The sequence below is a fragment of the Miniopterus schreibersii genome, assembly GCF_964146895.1.
Source record: "Miniopterus schreibersii genome assembly, chromosome: 19".
Lineage (NCBI taxonomy): Eukaryota > Metazoa > Chordata > Mammalia > Chiroptera > Miniopteridae > Miniopterus > Miniopterus schreibersii.
Window position 1 is genome coordinate 9,362,842 of NC_138119.1, and position 18,291 is coordinate 9,381,132.

Here is an 18,291-nt window from a genome sequence, read left to right on the forward strand (position 1 = left end):
TTAATGAATCTAGTACTTATTTTTCATAAATGTGAAATAAAACAGCCTGGCACCTTTAAAATCTCTGAAAGCTAAGAACCTGTTCACTCAAATTTAACTTGCTCCTCCAGGCTTTATCTCCAGGGTTAAGCTTCATGGGTGAAGACTGGAGATTTTACTAAAAACTTTGGAAACTTCGATAACAGTTCTCAAGTTGTGGTTCTTGCAAGTTCCTAGGCTTTGAACCACACATGCTGAGGCGGTACCAAAATCTTCCTCTTTTTTTTAAAATTTAGAAAGTTATTTTCTGCCAGCTACCGGATTATAAAGTATACAGAAATAAAACAAACCTCTAAAATACTATAAAATCCTTGGGCGAAAATTGAAGCATTATGCAAATATAATTTTTTATCATTGAGGCAAAAATGCATGCGTTTGCAGAGCTTTTTAAATTGAGGATGGCTGTAATTATTAGGAACATGGGCTCTGGAACCAGAATGTCTAAGTTTGATTTCTGCTTCTGTCATTAGTTATGTGACTTCAGGCAAGTCACAACCTTTCCGTAACTCAATTCCCAAAGTTATTAATGAGGTTTAACAGTGACATCCACTCCCTATAGCTCTGAACTTGAAAGCATTTGCTGCTTTTGAGGTGCTCAGAACAGTGCTTGGCATACAGCGTGTACCAATAAACACTGCCCTTAACCTATAGTATTGTTTTATTATTGTTGTTGGTAAACAGAAGTGGCCCATGGGCTGAAAAATTGAGGGTTGAAAAAGCAGGTGACCAGCAGAGGGGGATTTTATACCCGTGGGATTAACTGGAGGACCTGGGTTGAGTCTATTGCACTTCTGCATGTTTCCCCCAACAGGAGGTTGGAAAAAATCCTTTGTTCCTGCTTGACAGGTATGTTGAAAGAACACAGTTGTAAGTAAGTAGGAGGAACTCTTTTGAGTAACAGGCGCTTCACACACAGGGCTCATCACTACATTATACCTGCCCTCAAACTCCATTATGCACGAGTAGGCCTTAGAGGGAGAGCCATGAAGTGTTATTTTAATTCAGTAACGAGCCCAAACTGGGTTGAGCAACATTCAGAGAGCCAAACACTTCACATGAACAAGTTCGTGGTGCCAAGCGCCCGGCTGTTCTCGCCCCTGGTGCCAGGCTGGTGAGGCAGGTGCTCTGGGCCCGTCTCACTTTCACTCCTGGGCACGCCGCCCGGGGCTCATTCCGAGGACTCTCACATGTTCACATCGTGAACCAGATACTGCAGCCTCGAGTATCGTGATGCGCTACGAGATTATCCAAGAGATTCTCCTACCGAACTCGGCCATTTCACCTGCAGCCACTCCCTCCCGGACCGTAAGAAAACTTTAAATCTCATATAGTCCTCCACAAGCGTCTGCCGAGAAAAAAACCTCTTTAACCAGATTCTGATCTTAGAAGTAGCTAGAAAACGGTTGCTGCGGTCAAGCCCCCTCATGGTGTCTGTCTTTAAAGCGCAGCCTCTCTCCCGCCGCCTCCCAGCCTGCACCTGCTTCGGAAAGCACCTGCCCCCAGTGCTGCTCAAACCAATAGTTTCTGTTTGGCCTTGGATTTGCCTTTATTGGTCAGTAACGACTTTTGTGTGTCTCAGCTAAAGTAGCTGAAACTCTAACACTTGTATGTAGAAAAAGTACACTCTCCTTGTCAGCACGAGCGTCAACACAGCTCAGCACAGCACAGCACAGGGCCAGGGAGAAACGGCTTCCAGGGCGCGCACAGCGTATGTCGATGCGGAAAGTCCCGGGAATGATCTAAGGCCAAGTTACTGGGTCATGTAGCATGTCGCTTCCTCCTTCATTTAAATTCTATGAACCACTTTCACTTTTCTCAGCAGCCCTAGGAGCAAACTTCTAAGTGATAAAAGTAAAGCTGTTTGGATTATCAAACTGATACTACTTCAGGGAAACAGATTCGTGATTTATAAAACACACCTGCGTATACACATGCAGCTTGAGAGAGGGGTCGGTGTTTTAGAGCAATGACTTTGATCACTGCAAAAAGAATCGGTGGGTACTCATGTTATATATATACTAAAAGCAAACCTCCTGCATTTGCTAGACACTTATGAGCTCCTCAGAGGGAACGAAGAAGCTGATTTGGTTCACGAACTTAACACCCCTACTCTTCAGATTATTTTACATCAAACATTTTCTGATGTCACTGAACTTTCCATTCTATCCTTCCGGCTTTAGCAAGAGGAAACAATATGGTCAAGATTTTTATTTCTGGAATTTGACTTTATAAACAACAAAGAGGGAAAGGAACACAAGAATTAGCACTTCACTTTATAAGTTTAATTACTCTTATTTGAAATCTGGTACAATCAGTATTGTCAGCTCTACAGTTTCGTGTTTCCCTTCCATTCCCATCCTTTGCCGGAAGCTAATTACAATGCTAATGTTTTACTTGGGGAACCATCCTGGCTCCTGTGATTATATAGAAAGAAGTTGAGAACTTACCTTCTGTCAGAAGACTACTTAACAGCAACGTGCTTGCCTTGTAATCATAATAAAAATGGTTTAACAAAGTTATCGCTCTAAATGTCTAGTGAGGGTGGCGTAAATCATAAGCCAAAGTGCGCTAAGACTCAGAAACTGTCAGCCCCCAGGAATCACTCCAATGTACTGCCCCATGAACTCGCTCCTTGTTTTTCACTATTGGTCGCCTCGTGAGCTCCACAGCCCTAGCTCTTCTTTCTACAATACAAATGGTTCTGTATTACCACAGGGAGAAAGCTCTGAGCTTTAACCCAAAGAGAAATGAGAGAAAATGCTCCACAGCTTCATCTTGCAGGATGTTAGCATCCAAAAAACAAAGCTGATGCCATTTATTCTACCTTTAGAACAATGTTTACAAGACAAGATGGAAAGTGAACTGTGTGGGGACGACTCATGTCTCTTCCTAACTTCATAGGAAGTCTGCCCCATTTCCCTGCAGGGCACTTGCTGCAGACCTGTGTAATTATTACTGAGAGTCTAGTTGAAAAGGCAACTTGAATTTTTCAGGGACGTCAAATGTGAAGTTCTGTGACTTTTTCATATAAAAAGACCATGAAACCAGAAAACAATGACTTTGTCCTAACAACAGGAACAAGAGTTTCCTGATACCAGCTCAAGGAAAACCAGGGTATTAACATATTGTCCCCTCTGAGGCTTCCAGTCCAAAGGGAAGTGATTTTAGGTAGGTGGATCAACCTTCGTTCCTTGAGGAAAGGAGCAGTTTGGGGTATAATCTGATCTGCTCCCCCTTTTCCCAGAGGACTCTAGGCCCAGCTGGAAGACAGAGAAAACCGAAATCAATTTCGTGAACTGCTTTAGAGCTATAAGCCACACTTCTCAGGATCAGATACTGAATTAGGAGCATAAACAAACATAATAATGATGGGTCTTTGATAAAGATTTGCCACAGAGATCACTTACATATAAAATGTGCAAGTTAATATACTAAAGGACATTCTAAGAACGTCCTGTAGCTAAAATCTAATATCCTACACAGATCAAGATTTTCTCCATCTTTCATAAAGCTCTTGCTACACATAGCGGCACTGACAGATCTTTTAAACATTTGAATAAGGAAGCAGAAGTACCAAAACTACTGCTGCTGCCCACAACCGACGGACACGAAGTGGGTGGGAGAGGGGCGGGTGGTGGTAAGGATGAAACATCCCATCAAACGAAAATGCTGACGATATCAGAATAGCCCAATCTTGTCTTTTCAGAAGTTATAACATTGGCTAAACAGCTATGACCTGAGGAAGAGTTTAATTCATTCACTTTCTTTCGAGATTTTTTTTATTCAGGCACAAGGTCCTAGGAGCAAAGCACACGATGCTTCACCTAAAACGATGGCAATGTTGAGAAACGCCTGACCAGGTAGAATAATCTAGTAGGAGAAAGGACTACTACTATATCATGCTAAATAAGAATGAAGCTATAAAGGATGCGGTCAGTCACAGCATCACCCATATGCAGGTTACAGAACAAAACACATCCGAATTGTTCCCTAGTAAGACGTCAAATGAGCACGTGGAAGTGTCAGACCAGCAAGCTCCCCGCAGGTGGCGCTGTTTGCAAGCCTCGCCCCAGCTACCATCACACCAGAAAGCTAGTGCCGCCTTTCAGTCGCATCTAGGGGATCCAGATCAAACTCTCAATTTAGCCTTTGCCATTAAAGCACTTAATTTTCTAAAATGTTTTCCAAAGACCAGTATCAAAAGCAAGTAACAAGTTGGTCTTTTCAGAATACAAACCAGGACCAGAAATTCACATCCACTCTCCCCCAGTCTACTTTGATAATTTTTCAATAGGAGGCTGGGGTTCTCATTACTCATCCAACTACCCTAATATTCCTAACACTTAGCAAACATTCAAGACACCATGGGAAATGCCTACTTTTGTTCGGGGTTGACAGAAGCAGCCATGGCAGCTAACGTTAAGTTTCTGAAATCACAAGTGTCACCATTCTGCTTACATTTCCTATCTCCATCCTTAAATGACTCCTTTCCTCCCTGAAGCCATTAAACCTGGAAAGCACTTCCAGGAAGAGGAAGGCTTATGGCTATCAATCTATGCAAAATGCTTCATCAGAAAATGCTAGGTTTCTCTTGGATGGAATTTAGATGTCAGGCAAGCCATGTCAACACATGAATGTGAAAGAAATCAAAGTGTCCTGGAAAAAAATGGAGGGGAAGCAGGAAACTCACTGTGCTCCACCCAGTTTTCAGAGAGCAAGTCCACAGTCACACGTGCAGGGCTAGAAAGCCTCAGCCCCTGCTCACCGGATTCCATGTTTAAAAACTGGACTCTCAGCTTCTAATCTAAGAAATGTCCACCCAACGAAATAAGAAACCTCATATGAACCCACAAAACTCCCAGGTGATCCTAGTTACTTTTTATACTGTAGACACTGGAGACACCAGAAGTACAATCTCCAGGGCCCCTGTCCTTACAACTGTCATGTGGCCGTAAGGAAGCACTGAGACAATGGTCAAAACCTAGGAACACACATCTGTGACATTTCTTTCTAAACCATTCTAACACCTCAAAGCCTGGCATCTATTGCAGATTTTAATATGGAGGGTGTAGAAGCACTGAGAAGAGAAAAACAGGACTCCATCCAGCTGAAACAGACAAGCAATACACTCCTCTGACTGACTTGGTGAAACACTAAATTTAAAGGGGGGCGTTCATTTGAAATTGTCGTTTTACTTAGGGAATTCTGACTCTGGAAGACCTAGGAGCTTTCTTAAAGTCATGTTCTAACTAAATAATATACCCCTGGCTTAAAGAAAAACAATGTAATGGAATTTAACCTGCTCCTAATCTAATTTCACTGTCATCCAAGAATCAACCCTGAACCAGTATCAGAGGTAAGATTTACTGTCACCTCGTGATTAGTCCTTGCCTCCGCTCTTTAACTTGGGCCTCCCAATACTGGAGTCTACCACGGCAAGACTTGGCTCTGATTACCTTCTAATAAGGATGATACCACTTTTGCAAAGTCCTTCTTAGAGGCTTTCAATCCCTCTCCCATCTTGAAACTTTAAATTACTCTCCCTCAAAGAGCAGGTGTGATTGAATGGCAAAAATAACACACACGCATGCAGTTATGACATGACATGGAACATACGGAACGGACTGTGAAAGAGGGGGAGGAATAAACTTTATTGGCCCAGAGAAGGGATGAGGGGATCCGAAGGAGGGGCTGGGGAAAGAATGAAAACTAAAATGGAATGATGTAAAATGTGCAAATACATTGTCACCTCCACTGTTCAACTCAGAGATAGATATGCACTGTGAAATTCAAGCGGACTAAAGTGAGTTTCACTTTGTAGCTGATGCTACTTGTACCAGTTTTATCATTAGTTAGTCACCATTTAATGGTGCCCAGGGCAGGCAAGGCTCTCTCTGGTTAGTACGAACACGGTTTTCCGTCCTGGTTGCAGTCTGACCCGCCAGTGCTCAGAAGGCATGCTTGTGACGAGCTCGCACACTCTCCAGTTGCCCACCTCCATTGGCGGCCAGGGTCTCCAGGCGGCTTAAGCGCTCCAGGCTTCTTCCAAGAATTTCTTCGAGCCGACCGCGTAGCACCTGGGCCCCTTCCAGTTCCACCTGCAGAATTCGGTCTCTCTCAGAGCTGATTGAACATGCCACATGGAAGGAAAATGGATTAGCCATCAACAGTAATGAGTCCACATGTGTTTCCACAGAACCATCAATGCCAGGAGACCTTCTACAGTAACTGTTCTCAGGACACAGTAAATGAATGTAGTCTTTGTTACGGTGTTTGTGGTCATTGCCAGTAGATTCGCAAGGCCTGCTCCTTTCTTTAAAGTCTGTCCCTTTATCCTAGGCTCTGGGTCAATCTCACATAAAATCACAGTTCCCGAGATTTATCTCACACCCCTATAGCACATAAGAGAATTTCATTATTTGACTAAGAGTGTTAGTTTCTGAAAAACCAAAACCCAGGAAAAGCTAAACGCAAACTGAAGCAATACTGAGCCAAGTAAAACTGTTACTGAATATATTTGTTTTCTTGTTTCTTAACCAGACTTGGACAGTGCTCTGAAAAGGAATCCAGTTCACAGAGACTAAAGATCCAGGCTTTTTTTTTTAAAAAGTAACACAATCAAGGGGTCATATTCTACCTTCATTTGCTTGGCATAGAAAGAAAAAAACCTTAAACTCAACAATAAACTAGAAGAAACTGAATAATGAAAGAATAAAAATCAGGAAAGAGAAAAAGGGGCTAGGAGGGAAGGCAAAACGCAGAAAAAGGGGGTTGGGGGTGGGACACAAAAGGAACTAGAACGATAAATTATACATGACCCAAAATCAAGGGGTACAAGCATACAGGTTCCTCATGACGGCTATCAGTGATCCTGGGGTGATATTTGCCATCACAGTATAGTTTCTTCAATGATATTCAATGGATATCGGCTCCCTTTATAGCTTTAGTCTTATAACAGAGCCGCCTTTAGTAGGGCATGGAGCAGAGAAATAAAAGGCCTATACACTGAGCGCTTTCTATATGCAAGGCATTATTTAGACACCTGCCAGGTCTTCTCATTTGAAATCTGCAATAGCTGTATGACTGACCTAAGACTTAGACACTCGGGCTCTGAGTGATCCACACGACCGAGGACAGACTGGGCAGTCCCAGCAGCCGTCTCTGCTTTCTTTCCCCCTCTTCACTATCGTAAGCGTCTGAGCGTAATGAGAATGAAAGGAGAACCAGTGCGGCCACTCTCTTACCTGCCGGGATGGGCATGGAACTTCACCAGGCTGCCGTAGAGCTGTCTCTCTGCTTGTAAGGCCTCGTTGAGCCGACTTCGCTCATCTACCAGGCCTTCTAGCATCAGCAGCAGCTGAGAAAAGAATTGAAGAAATGTGCAAATGGAGACATGAGACATGAAGCCAGTTAATCCTGGGAAAGACACCAAAGGAATGTATTTGCATGTACTGTGACTAAGAGGAAGCTCACTATATTATTACTGTTATTACTTTCAGTTTTCCATGGTATTTTAGTTTTTAAATCAACGTCACATGCATTACCTTTTTTCATCTTTAAAACCCTATGAGGCAGAATTTAAACATGGAAGAAAGTAGAAAACAGGGAGGAGCCAGAATCATAGGAAAGAGGCTGAGAGAAAGGAGTGGAAGGGAGAGAGGAAGGGTGCAAGGGGAACATATAACAGGACTTACTCGTCTCCATTCATTCAGTAAACACTTACGGAGCCCCTTCTTATCTGTTCTAGGAATGACCCTACTGTCTAGTCGGGGGAACCGCGTTTGTCACGGTGTCACTGTGAGCTCTAATAAGTGCTATCAAGAAGAAGTGCTATGACAGTGTATGACCAACAGAGACCGGTTTAAGTGAACTGGAAGAGTTAAAAGCCAGACTGGAGTGAGATGAGCAGTTAGAGAGAGGGCTGACAGGCAAGACCAGGAGCACAGGCAAGTAGGCCTTTTTGAAAAGTTTACCACTGATAATAGGTTAGACATGGGGTAGGAACTACAAAAGAATTTGGGACAGAGGCAGAGGTCTTTTTCTTTTCTTTTTTGAAACACTTTAACCATTAAAAAAAAATGTTTAAATGCAGGCAGATGAGGATTCAGCTGAGACGTGACTCCAGGATGAGGGATAACTGACAGTGTGTGACAGAAAGGAACTCTTCTTTCACAATCACAAGTGTCACGAAGGAGGCTCGTTGGCTGCCACCGACCAGGCAGGACACTTTACAGCAGATTCTCTATGAAATTCCATCAACAGACCCTTTCACAGCTGAGACTGACAGCTTTTCCATTATTTAATTCACAGTAAAAATGAGGTGAGTATTCCAGTAACTTACTTGTTGTCTTCGGTTTCCTGAAGCTTCCTGACCCTGTGATTCTACCAAAGCCACTTTTTCCCGAAGAAGCAAGACTTCTTGAGTCAGGCGGTCCATAGCTGGTATGTCCACAGGATCAACCAGTTGCATCTGCAGGTCCTAGAAGTAAAAAAACAAGAAGAGTAATAAAAACACTATTTGGCAAAGGGGCAAATGCTCCTAAAATAGTCTGCTATGCTTTCAAGTGGGATATTGGTAAGCTACATGAAGGTTATGATATATTCTTAACGAAGTCTTAGTAACTCTGATACAAGTCAAAGAGAAGGTGGTAATATCAAGAGACTCTAAGAGTGTATCAAAGAAATAAGCACTGGCCAAGGGATTCAATGCATCCAAATGTTGCTTGTAGATGCCCTACAGGTATCCTGAGCTGCCATTATTTCCAATAGTCTTTAGAAAGCTTTGAAAGACCTTTATGAGGTCTTCTTTAATCTGTATGCTCCGGGTCAGGGACTCCATATCAGCAGCTTGCACCTGCAGTTCCTCCTCTTGCACAGCCATCATGGACTGCAGAGCAGAAAGTTCCATCTGTGCAAAGAAGAATTCACAAGTCAGTGGGCTGAGAAAGCAGTATCCATCACATTTATATTTTAACATGGAGTTAGTAATGCAAGTAAAACTAGATCATGAACAGTGCTCTCCTGGATCAGATCGATACACCATACAGTGTGGCACCCAAGGATGCTTTATGGGAAACTGTGACAGTGGTTTTAATGATGTCCTCCAATTTCCTCAACATTAATAACACATCAAATTTGTTGAATTAATGAATTTTTATGTATCATAAAAAGATGGTCACCATTAGCAAATGCAAGAATAGATGGAGTTTTTCTTTACACAAGAAAAGATGATGAAAAACTGATGGAGTAATTTCATTTTGCAACCCTTAATGAATGAATGGATACAGGCATCGAGCATCAATAGTTGCTAATATCACAAGACATCACCAAAGTTACCTGTCTCCTGACGGAAGAACACACCACCACCCATGAAGTCCTAGCAAATGTTAGTAGTGTATGCCCTAAACTTTTGGTGCTGTATCATCCATCTCTCCTCACCAGAAAATGACAAGTATTCTATTATGACAAAGTTCACTAATAATCATGATGATAACCGTGGCTGTTAACATTTACTAGGTGCTTAACCATATGTCCTAGGCAGATCTACTGAAGCCCAGTGTTGCTTGTGACTGGGTAGGTAAGTCTACCTAATTCCGGGGACCAGCTAGCAGGCCCACTTGTCTCAAGCGTTCAGTTCTTTACCTAAGCCTCCATCAGTAACCCAGTAGATAAAGTATCACACTATCTGCCATCACTTTATTTCTCAGTTTGTTCAGGACTTGGTTATAGAAAAAGGGGTGCTATGTACCAGGCCCTCTTCAGAGATCTCTACCATTAAATGTCCAGGCATCTGCTCCACTGAAGAAAAATGAAAGCATGAGTAAGAAACATCATTGCCGCATGATAAAGGTCTGCAGTCAGACACTCATGGGTTTTAGATCATGGCATAATATCCCTGACAGGACATTCAAACTGAGCTTCCATTTCCTCAGTGGTAACATGGGCATACTATCTACTCTTCAGGGCTTGTGAGAAGAGAAGAAATGTGTCTCAAGTGCCTGGCACACAGCAGGCACTCAATGAATGACAACTACTACTGCTACTACTACTATCATCTCAAGATAGTGGGGGGCGGGGGCGTAAAAATTTGGGAAAATCTTCATGGCTTTTGGAAAATACCGAATATTAGAGGAAAGGTGATAATAAATATAAGACGCTAAACTGAGAAGTTGGTAGTTACGAACACATGAAGGTATAATATAGCTAAATATCATTCACTCAAAATACACATTTCGTCATTATAATTTTGTAATCCTGAAAACAGGACCAGACAAAAAATTAACATTGCTCTGAATCCAGTATATATAGAAAAAACAAGAACAGCATATGAAAACTAAACATCTGACATGAATAATCAGCTAATGGTTAGGGCAGAGCCCGCCTCCCCCCAAAAGGGAGGGGAGCTAGGGGATTTTTAAAACTGGTATTTTTTAAATGCCACACAATTTCATATCCTCAAACTTTAATCATATAAAGTGAAGTCTGTTTGAAAGGAGATAAATGGTGTAAAAAGAGACATTAAGAGGTATAATAAGATAACTTCATCACAACTATGAACACAGGTTTTATACTACAGACCTAAGACAAAGAGGTGGAACAAGACTGAGGAGCTATACGGATTAGCCAGCTGAACTTGACTTAGGAACCCGTGACACTGACTGATCTTCTAACATAGATGCCATGGTAACATAAAGGCTTTTGGTTTCCGTCTGTAACACTCTACTGTGGCCCCAATATTTCTTCCACATCATAGCTGGACACACAACTGGCTGCATAGGGAGGCAGAAGGGAAAGAGGTTCTGTAAGGCTGAGTGGTCACTTCTAAGAAAATTGATGAAAACTCTATTGCTAGAAATAGAGCATAAAGATGGGGGGGGTAACATCTGTTCTGGGAAATGACCATTTAAAAGGCATTTCAAGTCACAAAAGACCTGAGTTTAAATCTTAGCTCTGGCATTTCTTAATTATGTGACTACTCCCCACCTCCATGTTTTAAAAAAATCCGTGTTTCAGCTCCTTCACCTATAAACTAGAGCCAATACCCCTCGCTTTGCCTAGAACTGTAAGCGTTAGTGCCAACTTAAGTACCCAACACGGTGCACTGCAGACAGCAAGTACACAATAAACACTGTTGTTCATTCTCAAATTTCCCTTATTCCATGTTTCCAAAACTAATTTCATGGATCTGTCATAATTCTAAGCAGCAGTTATATAGCCTGTCATTTACCCCCAAGTACTTGACAATTATTTTATTCCAGTTAGCAATGGGCAGAGAAAACTGTGTTATTTCAGCACTTACAAAGTTTTAAGAGTCCCCATTTATAAAAACAAGAGCATCTTGTGAGGTAATGTGTATATGAAGTGATTTATATTTTTTTCTCCAGAAAGAAAGAAAAAAGGCATACCTTGTTTTTGGACCCAGATACTATACTTGGAGAACCGAACTCTTTTAAATACAAACTATTTTGAAAGAAACCCCAGGAATTTAGAGATTAGGCTTGACTAGAAAACTCACCCGACTTTCTCTTTCTTTTTTAGCCATGAGTTCGAGTTCCTCTTTGGCATTACTCAGTTCTTTTTCCAGCCCTGCAACTGTGTCCAAGTCTCCTAAAATTGAAAAATAGTGCTAGTTTTAGGCACTATCAACATAATGCGATCTCTGCTGCCTCGTTTCTCAGAAGTTTACTCTGAAGATACTCTCCGACAATAAAAAACAACTTATACGTACAGGTTGTTCTTTGTGGGGTTATTTATAAAAGCAAAACACTGCAAGCAACCTATATGCTTATAAAAAGAAGATGAAATAAACCAGAGAATATCCACACAAAGGTTAAATTTCCTGCGTGATAGTTATACTGTAGTTATGTAGGCAACTGCCCTTGATCTTAGGAAATAGATAATGAAGTATTTTAGTGATAAAGTGCCATGATGTCTGTGATAAAATTGTAAATGGCTCAGAAAAAAAATTATATCTTTGTGTGTGTACATACAAAGAAATAACATGAACGTGGCAAAATGTTAACAATTGCTGAGTCTTAATAAAAGTGTATAGGGGTATTCAATATACTATTTTTGCCACTTTCTATAGGTTTGAAATTTGAAAATAAATTGGGGAAAGGTACTTTTTAAGAAAAGGCATATAGAGAGTAAATTAAACAAACCTGGCATTCTTCACTCTTTGGCCAGCATAAAGTTTCCTATTAAAAAATGACTACCTCCATGACTTATCTATGGAATTCAAAACACTCTACACTGTAACACAGACACTAAGTTTCTTCATTCTTAATATCATTAAAAATCATACGTCCACAACCTTTCTTATCATAGGACTACAATGACCACTTCATTAGTCACGGAACTCACTGGGGAATGTCTTCCTCAAAGCTACCCTAGATCCTAATCTTTTGCTCTGTGAAGGTCAGAGACTCTATTTGAAGGTCAGGCATCCATTTGAATTTTGCTCCTACCATCCATAGAATGTGGTTGTTTTTAGGGAGTTCAAGGTCTACAACCATCCCTTGGGTGGAGCTGAGCCTGGCAAATAACTCAGTGTACAATGTCTGCCCCTCCCAACATGGTAATGTAGGTGATGTCAAGTTACAGCACGCGTCCTCAGCCTTCTTGAAAGACACCAAGGTGTCAGCCCCGAGGTCCTGCTGTGCAGGACTGAAAACACTACTCCTGTGTTTCTGAATCCTTGCAAAGCTGTCTGAAAAGGAGGATTCGACTTCCCTGGGCCAAACTGCGTGTCCTCCCAGAGCAACAACCTCAATTCAAGGGGCGTCCTTCCTAGAGCAGACATGTCTCTGTCCTTTCAGGGGAATGCAAGTTGGGTTTTTCTATTAGGTAGGAAGGGAAAGAGAGTCTTGGCCAAACACATTAACAGAGAATTACAGGAAGGAAAACAGAGATTCCGTAACGAAATGAAATTCGGTACTTACCTAATGAGGACTTGGGTATGCTGGCATCCCCTTTGGTAGTCAATGATGTGCTATCATCTCTGGAGAGCATATGCATTGAGCCCTGAAAATGGGAAGAGTTGGGGGGTTTAGGAAGATGCAGGCACTGTGATCACAATGACAAGGACTTGGGATGTTCTCAGACAGTTAATTATCAAACTTAGGCCTCAAATATCTGCACAAGTCTACAGTCCTTACTTGATCAATCTGCTCTCCGAGGTGGGGGCTGATGGAGGTAACTTCAGCCGGTTGGTTAGAGGTGAGTACTTGGGATATCGTGAAGTCTTTTCCTCCTAAATACTGGCGCAGGGCCTGTAATTCTGAATTTCTTTCCATTAGGGCTTGTACCATCTTCTCTGCAGCAGCCTAGTAAGGGAATCACACATCAGAAAGTTACAATAATAAACAAAATTTGTGTTCTGATGTTATTTGTAAAGAGCCAACCATTTATGAAGCCATTGGGACCCTAGAATATAGTTTCCTTGCTTTCAATTTACAGGAGAAAACATAGTCAATGAGTGAAAAGTCCCTCCTAGGTAGAACATTAGAAAAACCCATATTATTATGAGATTATTTATTCTCATCATGGCTTTGAAAAAATATAATCTCTTTTTCCTCTTAAGGTTTTACAAGAAGAAAAAATACACAGAAGTTTTCCCACACCTTGACTGGAAATACAAAATATTACTCATGTCTTAATTCAGAATGAAAACATTCCCGACCCCATAACCCTTTGTGTCAAAATTATCAGAGTACTAAGGAAAAGAAAATGTACACAATGGAGTTAATGGGTGGGGACATGCATTGTTGGGCAGCCTTCCAAATGCAGTGTTCCAAACACATTTCATACTTTGATGACTGACGTAAAACTGTAGTCTCGCTAATAGATCGAAGGGAAAAATCCCTAACAGAGTGAACTGTAAATGACATGAACAGACACATTACAAGGTTCAGTGCTCTCTATTTGCAGACTAAAATGCACTAGGTGACCCTTTCCTGCTCTGTGCGTTGGTCCTTACTTGGCTCTGCTGCTCCCTGGTGCTCATGGACTGAAGCAGGCCCTGAATCTCCACTTCGTGTTCCACCGCTTGTTTGTTTCGATCACTGAGAAGGTCCTGCAGCATCCTTTCCTTGCGCTGCAGACGTTGGCACAGCTCCTCAGCGATCTCGCTCTGCCCAGGTCCAAGTTTGCAGAGCAACGTTGCGCTAACATCCTAAGACAGAAAAAACAGGGTAAGTTTTGGAGGAAAGAATTCCCTCTACTATACATCTAAGGGCTTATAAGAGTCTATCATAGAAGAAAGAGCTGTGAGATTCTGAAGATTCTGAAGATTCACTTGCTTTTGTTTCCCCAGATCTAGCACCAGCCTGCACATGAAGGCTGTAAAAAGATGCTCAGCGAATGCACACTAACAATACAAAAAAATACTGATCATGGCAACTCACATATTGTTTTCAGAAATAAGTCCTTCCTCTATTGGCTCAGGGCACATAATTAATATTAGATGAGAATAAACGGACACTCAGTTCATTTATTTTCTCCGCAGTGTAACCTTATAGGCGAACACAAAATGATAAGCTGGAAACAATCAATGCGCACTCTCTTAGCATGGTGACACAGCTCCCATTTCTACACTAACCACACCTGGTGGTTACATAGTGCCGGGCTACACACTGGCTCTGCCACTTACGAACTATGTTAATGGGTGGAGACAAGTTACTTCACAAGTCTGTTTCCTTATCTGTAAGAGGGGTTAAAATATGTACTTCATAGACTTGAGAGGATTCAATGAGTTAATATCCATTAAGCTCTTAAAATGGTACCTGGCATAGCATGAGCACCATAACCAATAAAGGTTATTCATCACGTTGTAGGTGCACTTAAATTTTTTTTAATTTTATTTTTCAATTACAGTTTACATGCAACACTATTTTGTATTAGTTTCAGGTATACAGCATAGTGGTTAATCATATACTTTACACAGTATTTCAAGTACCCACCTGGCACCACATACTGCATAGTTATTACAATATTGACTATATTCCCAATGCTGTGCTTTACATCCCTGTGACTATTTTGTATCTACCAATCTGTACTTCTTAATCCCTTCTGTAGGTGCATTTTTTAGAACTCACTAATCCTCACACAACCTCTTGGAGAAAGATATATAGTTTTCCTGAGTTTATAGGAGATGGGAGAAAAGTCCCAGTGAAAGCCAATGACTTGCCTAGGCACAGAATGGCATTAAAGACTTGGGTCACTGGCTTCCCAGACCTCAAGAGTCCTAACCCAAGACAGAGATTGTGCAACCACTAAACCAACTGCCTGTAAGTTACTGAAGTCTTGCCTCCACTTCTTTGTTCCTGTCATGCAGAGATGTCTGTAACTGCTGAGTGATGCTTTCTTGCTCCTTCTGCCAATGGCTAAATTTGGTTTCCATTTCTTCTTTCAGCCACTGGAGGTTTTGACAGGTAGCAGATAACTGTTCCACTTCCAGGCCTTTGGCCCTCAGGAGACTCTCCATACTCTACGGTCACAAAGAAAGCAGCGATAAGTCCCAGCACTACCCCACACACCTCAGGTTACACAAGAAACCCGATCTACCTTTAAGTTATCTCCTATATTATCAACTATTTTTAAAAAGGAGAAAACTTAGTATCTAATCAAAAAATGACATACTAATCTATTTTTTGTTTTTAGAAACTCTCATCTAGCTTGTAGAGAGATAAATATACATGATAAATGACATTCTGGAGTAAGTAGGCTGTACTATACAGGAAGTGAAGAGCTGCTGTAAGAAGAGGCAGACAGATACATCAGCTCCAAAATAAATATCCCAAAATAGCCCACAATAAATATTAATAAAATAAACAAATGTTCTGATTTTGATCATACATGACATGTATGAAACATTAATGAGAAAACCACAATGTAACAGTTGCGCCCTGGTAATGCTTATGTAAAAGTATACAGATATTGACAAGGATTAGAAATTAATTAGAGCCCGGCCGGGCATGGCTCAGTGGTTGAGCATCGGCCTAGGATCCAGGAGATCGCAGTTCAATTCCCAGTCAGGGCACATGCCTGGGCTGTAGGCTCAATCCCCGGTAGGGGGCATGCGGGAGGCAGCCGATCAATGACAACTCATCATTGATGTTTTTCTCTCTCTCTCCCTCTTCCTTCTTCTCTCTGAAATCAATAAAGATATATTTTTTAAAAAAAGATTTTAAAAAAATTAATTAGAACCATGTACAGAAATCCATATTCACTGGCTCCCCCTTCAAAGCTCATGAAAGTGCTAAAACTCTTCACTTCCTAATCTCTAATGATGAAACTAATGACTATTAATTTTGTTTTTGTATTTTTTTCTTATAAAGCAAACACGCTGGTTTTCAGAAAAACGATCAAAGGGCTGATGCTTCAGGAAGACAAGTGAGAGAGGGATGCCGAGTCACGCAGAGTGCACTCTTACCTGCATGGTAGCTTCGTTGGAGGAGAGGATGCCACGAAGTCTCTCTAGGTCAAGGTCTCGCTCTCTCACAGCAAGACGCAGCTGCCGCAGCTCTTTTTCTTTTTCTTCTAAAGTGGAGAACTTCTCATCTATAGCCCGCTGCGAGGAAAACAAGGATCCTAAAGCTCTGTAAGAGTCACTATTCTCATCACCCTTTTTCAGTAAGAACCCAAATATAAAGAAATGGAGAATCAACTCTGAAAAGCAGCAAACCCAGTAGACACAGATTTCTACAGGACCTATGTGGATAGAACAGTCCGTAGCATTGTGAGTAAAATTAAGGGACATACCTCTAGAGCAGCATCTCTATCTTGTATTCGCTGCCGCAGCTTCTCAAGCAACATTTCATTTGCTTCAAGGGTTTTGTCCGAGTTATCTCGATACTGCAGGAGCTCCCGAAATTCCTAATGAAGCCAAAAAGATTTTTCTTTATTCATTTATCCAGTACTAACTGAATTTCCATACTCGGCCAAGCAATTTGTTACTTATTCGGGAAAAAACCTAAAATGTGATCACTTTCAAGGGGAACAGTTTAGCAGACATATATATATACACACGCACATATAAATATACACACACACACACAGCTAGCTAGGGGAACACAGGATGCATTGTCTAACTCTGCCTGAAAGTGTGACTAGAGGTCTCACAAAAGATCACATTTGCTGAGTCTTGAAAGCACTAGGAGTTTCTCAAGTGAAGAGGTGATGGAGGTATTTCTATCAGAGAAAAAAAAAAGTGCACAATATATGTATATTATGACAAATTGTATGCACAACAAAATAGAAGGGATTCAATGTGACTGGAGCTTAGAGTTGGTGGTAGAAGTGATCACTGTCTTTTTTAGTGTTCCATTTTCTCCTAAAACTTTCATTTTATCATCTGGGGAAATTTCTACACAGATCTCTTCACCTACTAGACTGAGAGCAGGGGGCATATCTTCTCTGTCTTCCTAGCACCTAGCACACTTTCTGACTCACAGAGTATTTACTGCCCAAGTCTTTCAGGTCTATATTTATTGTTTCCTAGACTTCCTGGTTAACATCGTGGTTCAGGGATTGTACTTTCTATTTATTTTTAATCCTCTTGATTCCCACCTCTCACTACTCTACACATGGCAGGTGCTCAACGGAGGTGCACTGATATCTCAAGATTACATGGACAGGAACTTCAGAGCTCTAGGAGCCCAGCTTCCATTGAAATCATCGTGTGACTCACCTGAAGCAGCTGCTCTTTGTGACTCAGACTATGGTTTAGGTGCTGAATGTGTTGCTCCTGGGTTCGAATCTCATTATATTTTTCAGCCTCCAGGGTACAAAGCTGTTGGCTCTTACTCTGCAATTCTCCTTGTAGCTGCTGCAAGGCTTTTCGCAATTCCTGAATTAAACAGATTCCTTTTGCTATTTTATTTGAGTTTTTATTTTTTGAATTTTTGTAAGAGTTTATTTGAGCCAAACTGATGACACAAGCATGGTCTTAAATGCTCCCTTCCTCAGCCTTTCCTATTCCTTTTAGGACCCCACATATACCTCCCCCCCACAGTACTTACCACACTGAGATTCTGTTCATGTGACTGTAACTCATATTAAATTACAAGTAACTTATGAGGCAAGAGCCTGTGATCGTAACTATTGTATTTCCAGAACACAGCCCTATATTCGGCACACGGTATGAGGGCAACAAATGTTGAACTGAATTACTCAGATAAAGTAAGTGCCTAAAGGGTCAACAGAAACTGTCCTGATAAAGAGTTATTATCAGGGCAAAGTCAGTCTTCAGGG

The 18,291-nt window shown here is 41.4% G+C and overlaps 1 protein-coding gene across 17 annotated transcripts in view; it reads right to left on the minus strand.

The window, feature by feature from the left end:
* PDE4DIP (phosphodiesterase 4D interacting protein) overlaps window positions 1-18,291 on the minus strand; it is a 190,042-nt gene that overhangs the window by 33,642 nt on the left and 138,109 nt on the right. For 16 of the 17 annotated variants that reach the window (XM_081120339.1, XM_081120342.1, XM_081120343.1 and 13 more), the window contains 12 exons: window positions 17,729-17,887; window positions 16,801-16,914; window positions 16,472-16,609; window positions 15,347-15,526; window positions 14,018-14,212; window positions 13,197-13,364; window positions 12,981-13,062; window positions 11,555-11,646; window positions 8,831-8,947; window positions 8,381-8,518; window positions 7,284-7,396; window positions 6,035-6,162 (listed from right to left, as the gene is read on the minus strand). In XM_081120339.1, the coding sequence (XP_080976465.1) occupies window positions 6,035-6,162; window positions 7,284-7,396; window positions 8,381-8,518; window positions 8,831-8,947; window positions 11,555-11,646; window positions 12,981-13,062; window positions 13,197-13,364; window positions 14,018-14,212; window positions 15,347-15,526; window positions 16,472-16,609; window positions 16,801-16,914; window positions 17,729-17,887 (1,624 nt within the window). Of the gene's footprint in view, window positions 1-5,671; window positions 6,163-7,283; window positions 7,397-8,380; window positions 8,519-8,830; window positions 8,948-11,554; window positions 11,647-12,980; window positions 13,063-13,196; window positions 13,365-14,017; window positions 14,213-15,346; window positions 15,527-16,471; window positions 16,610-16,800; window positions 16,915-17,728; window positions 17,888-18,291 lie in introns of those variants that run through there. The other variant, XM_081120341.1, reaches the window with a different exon arrangement.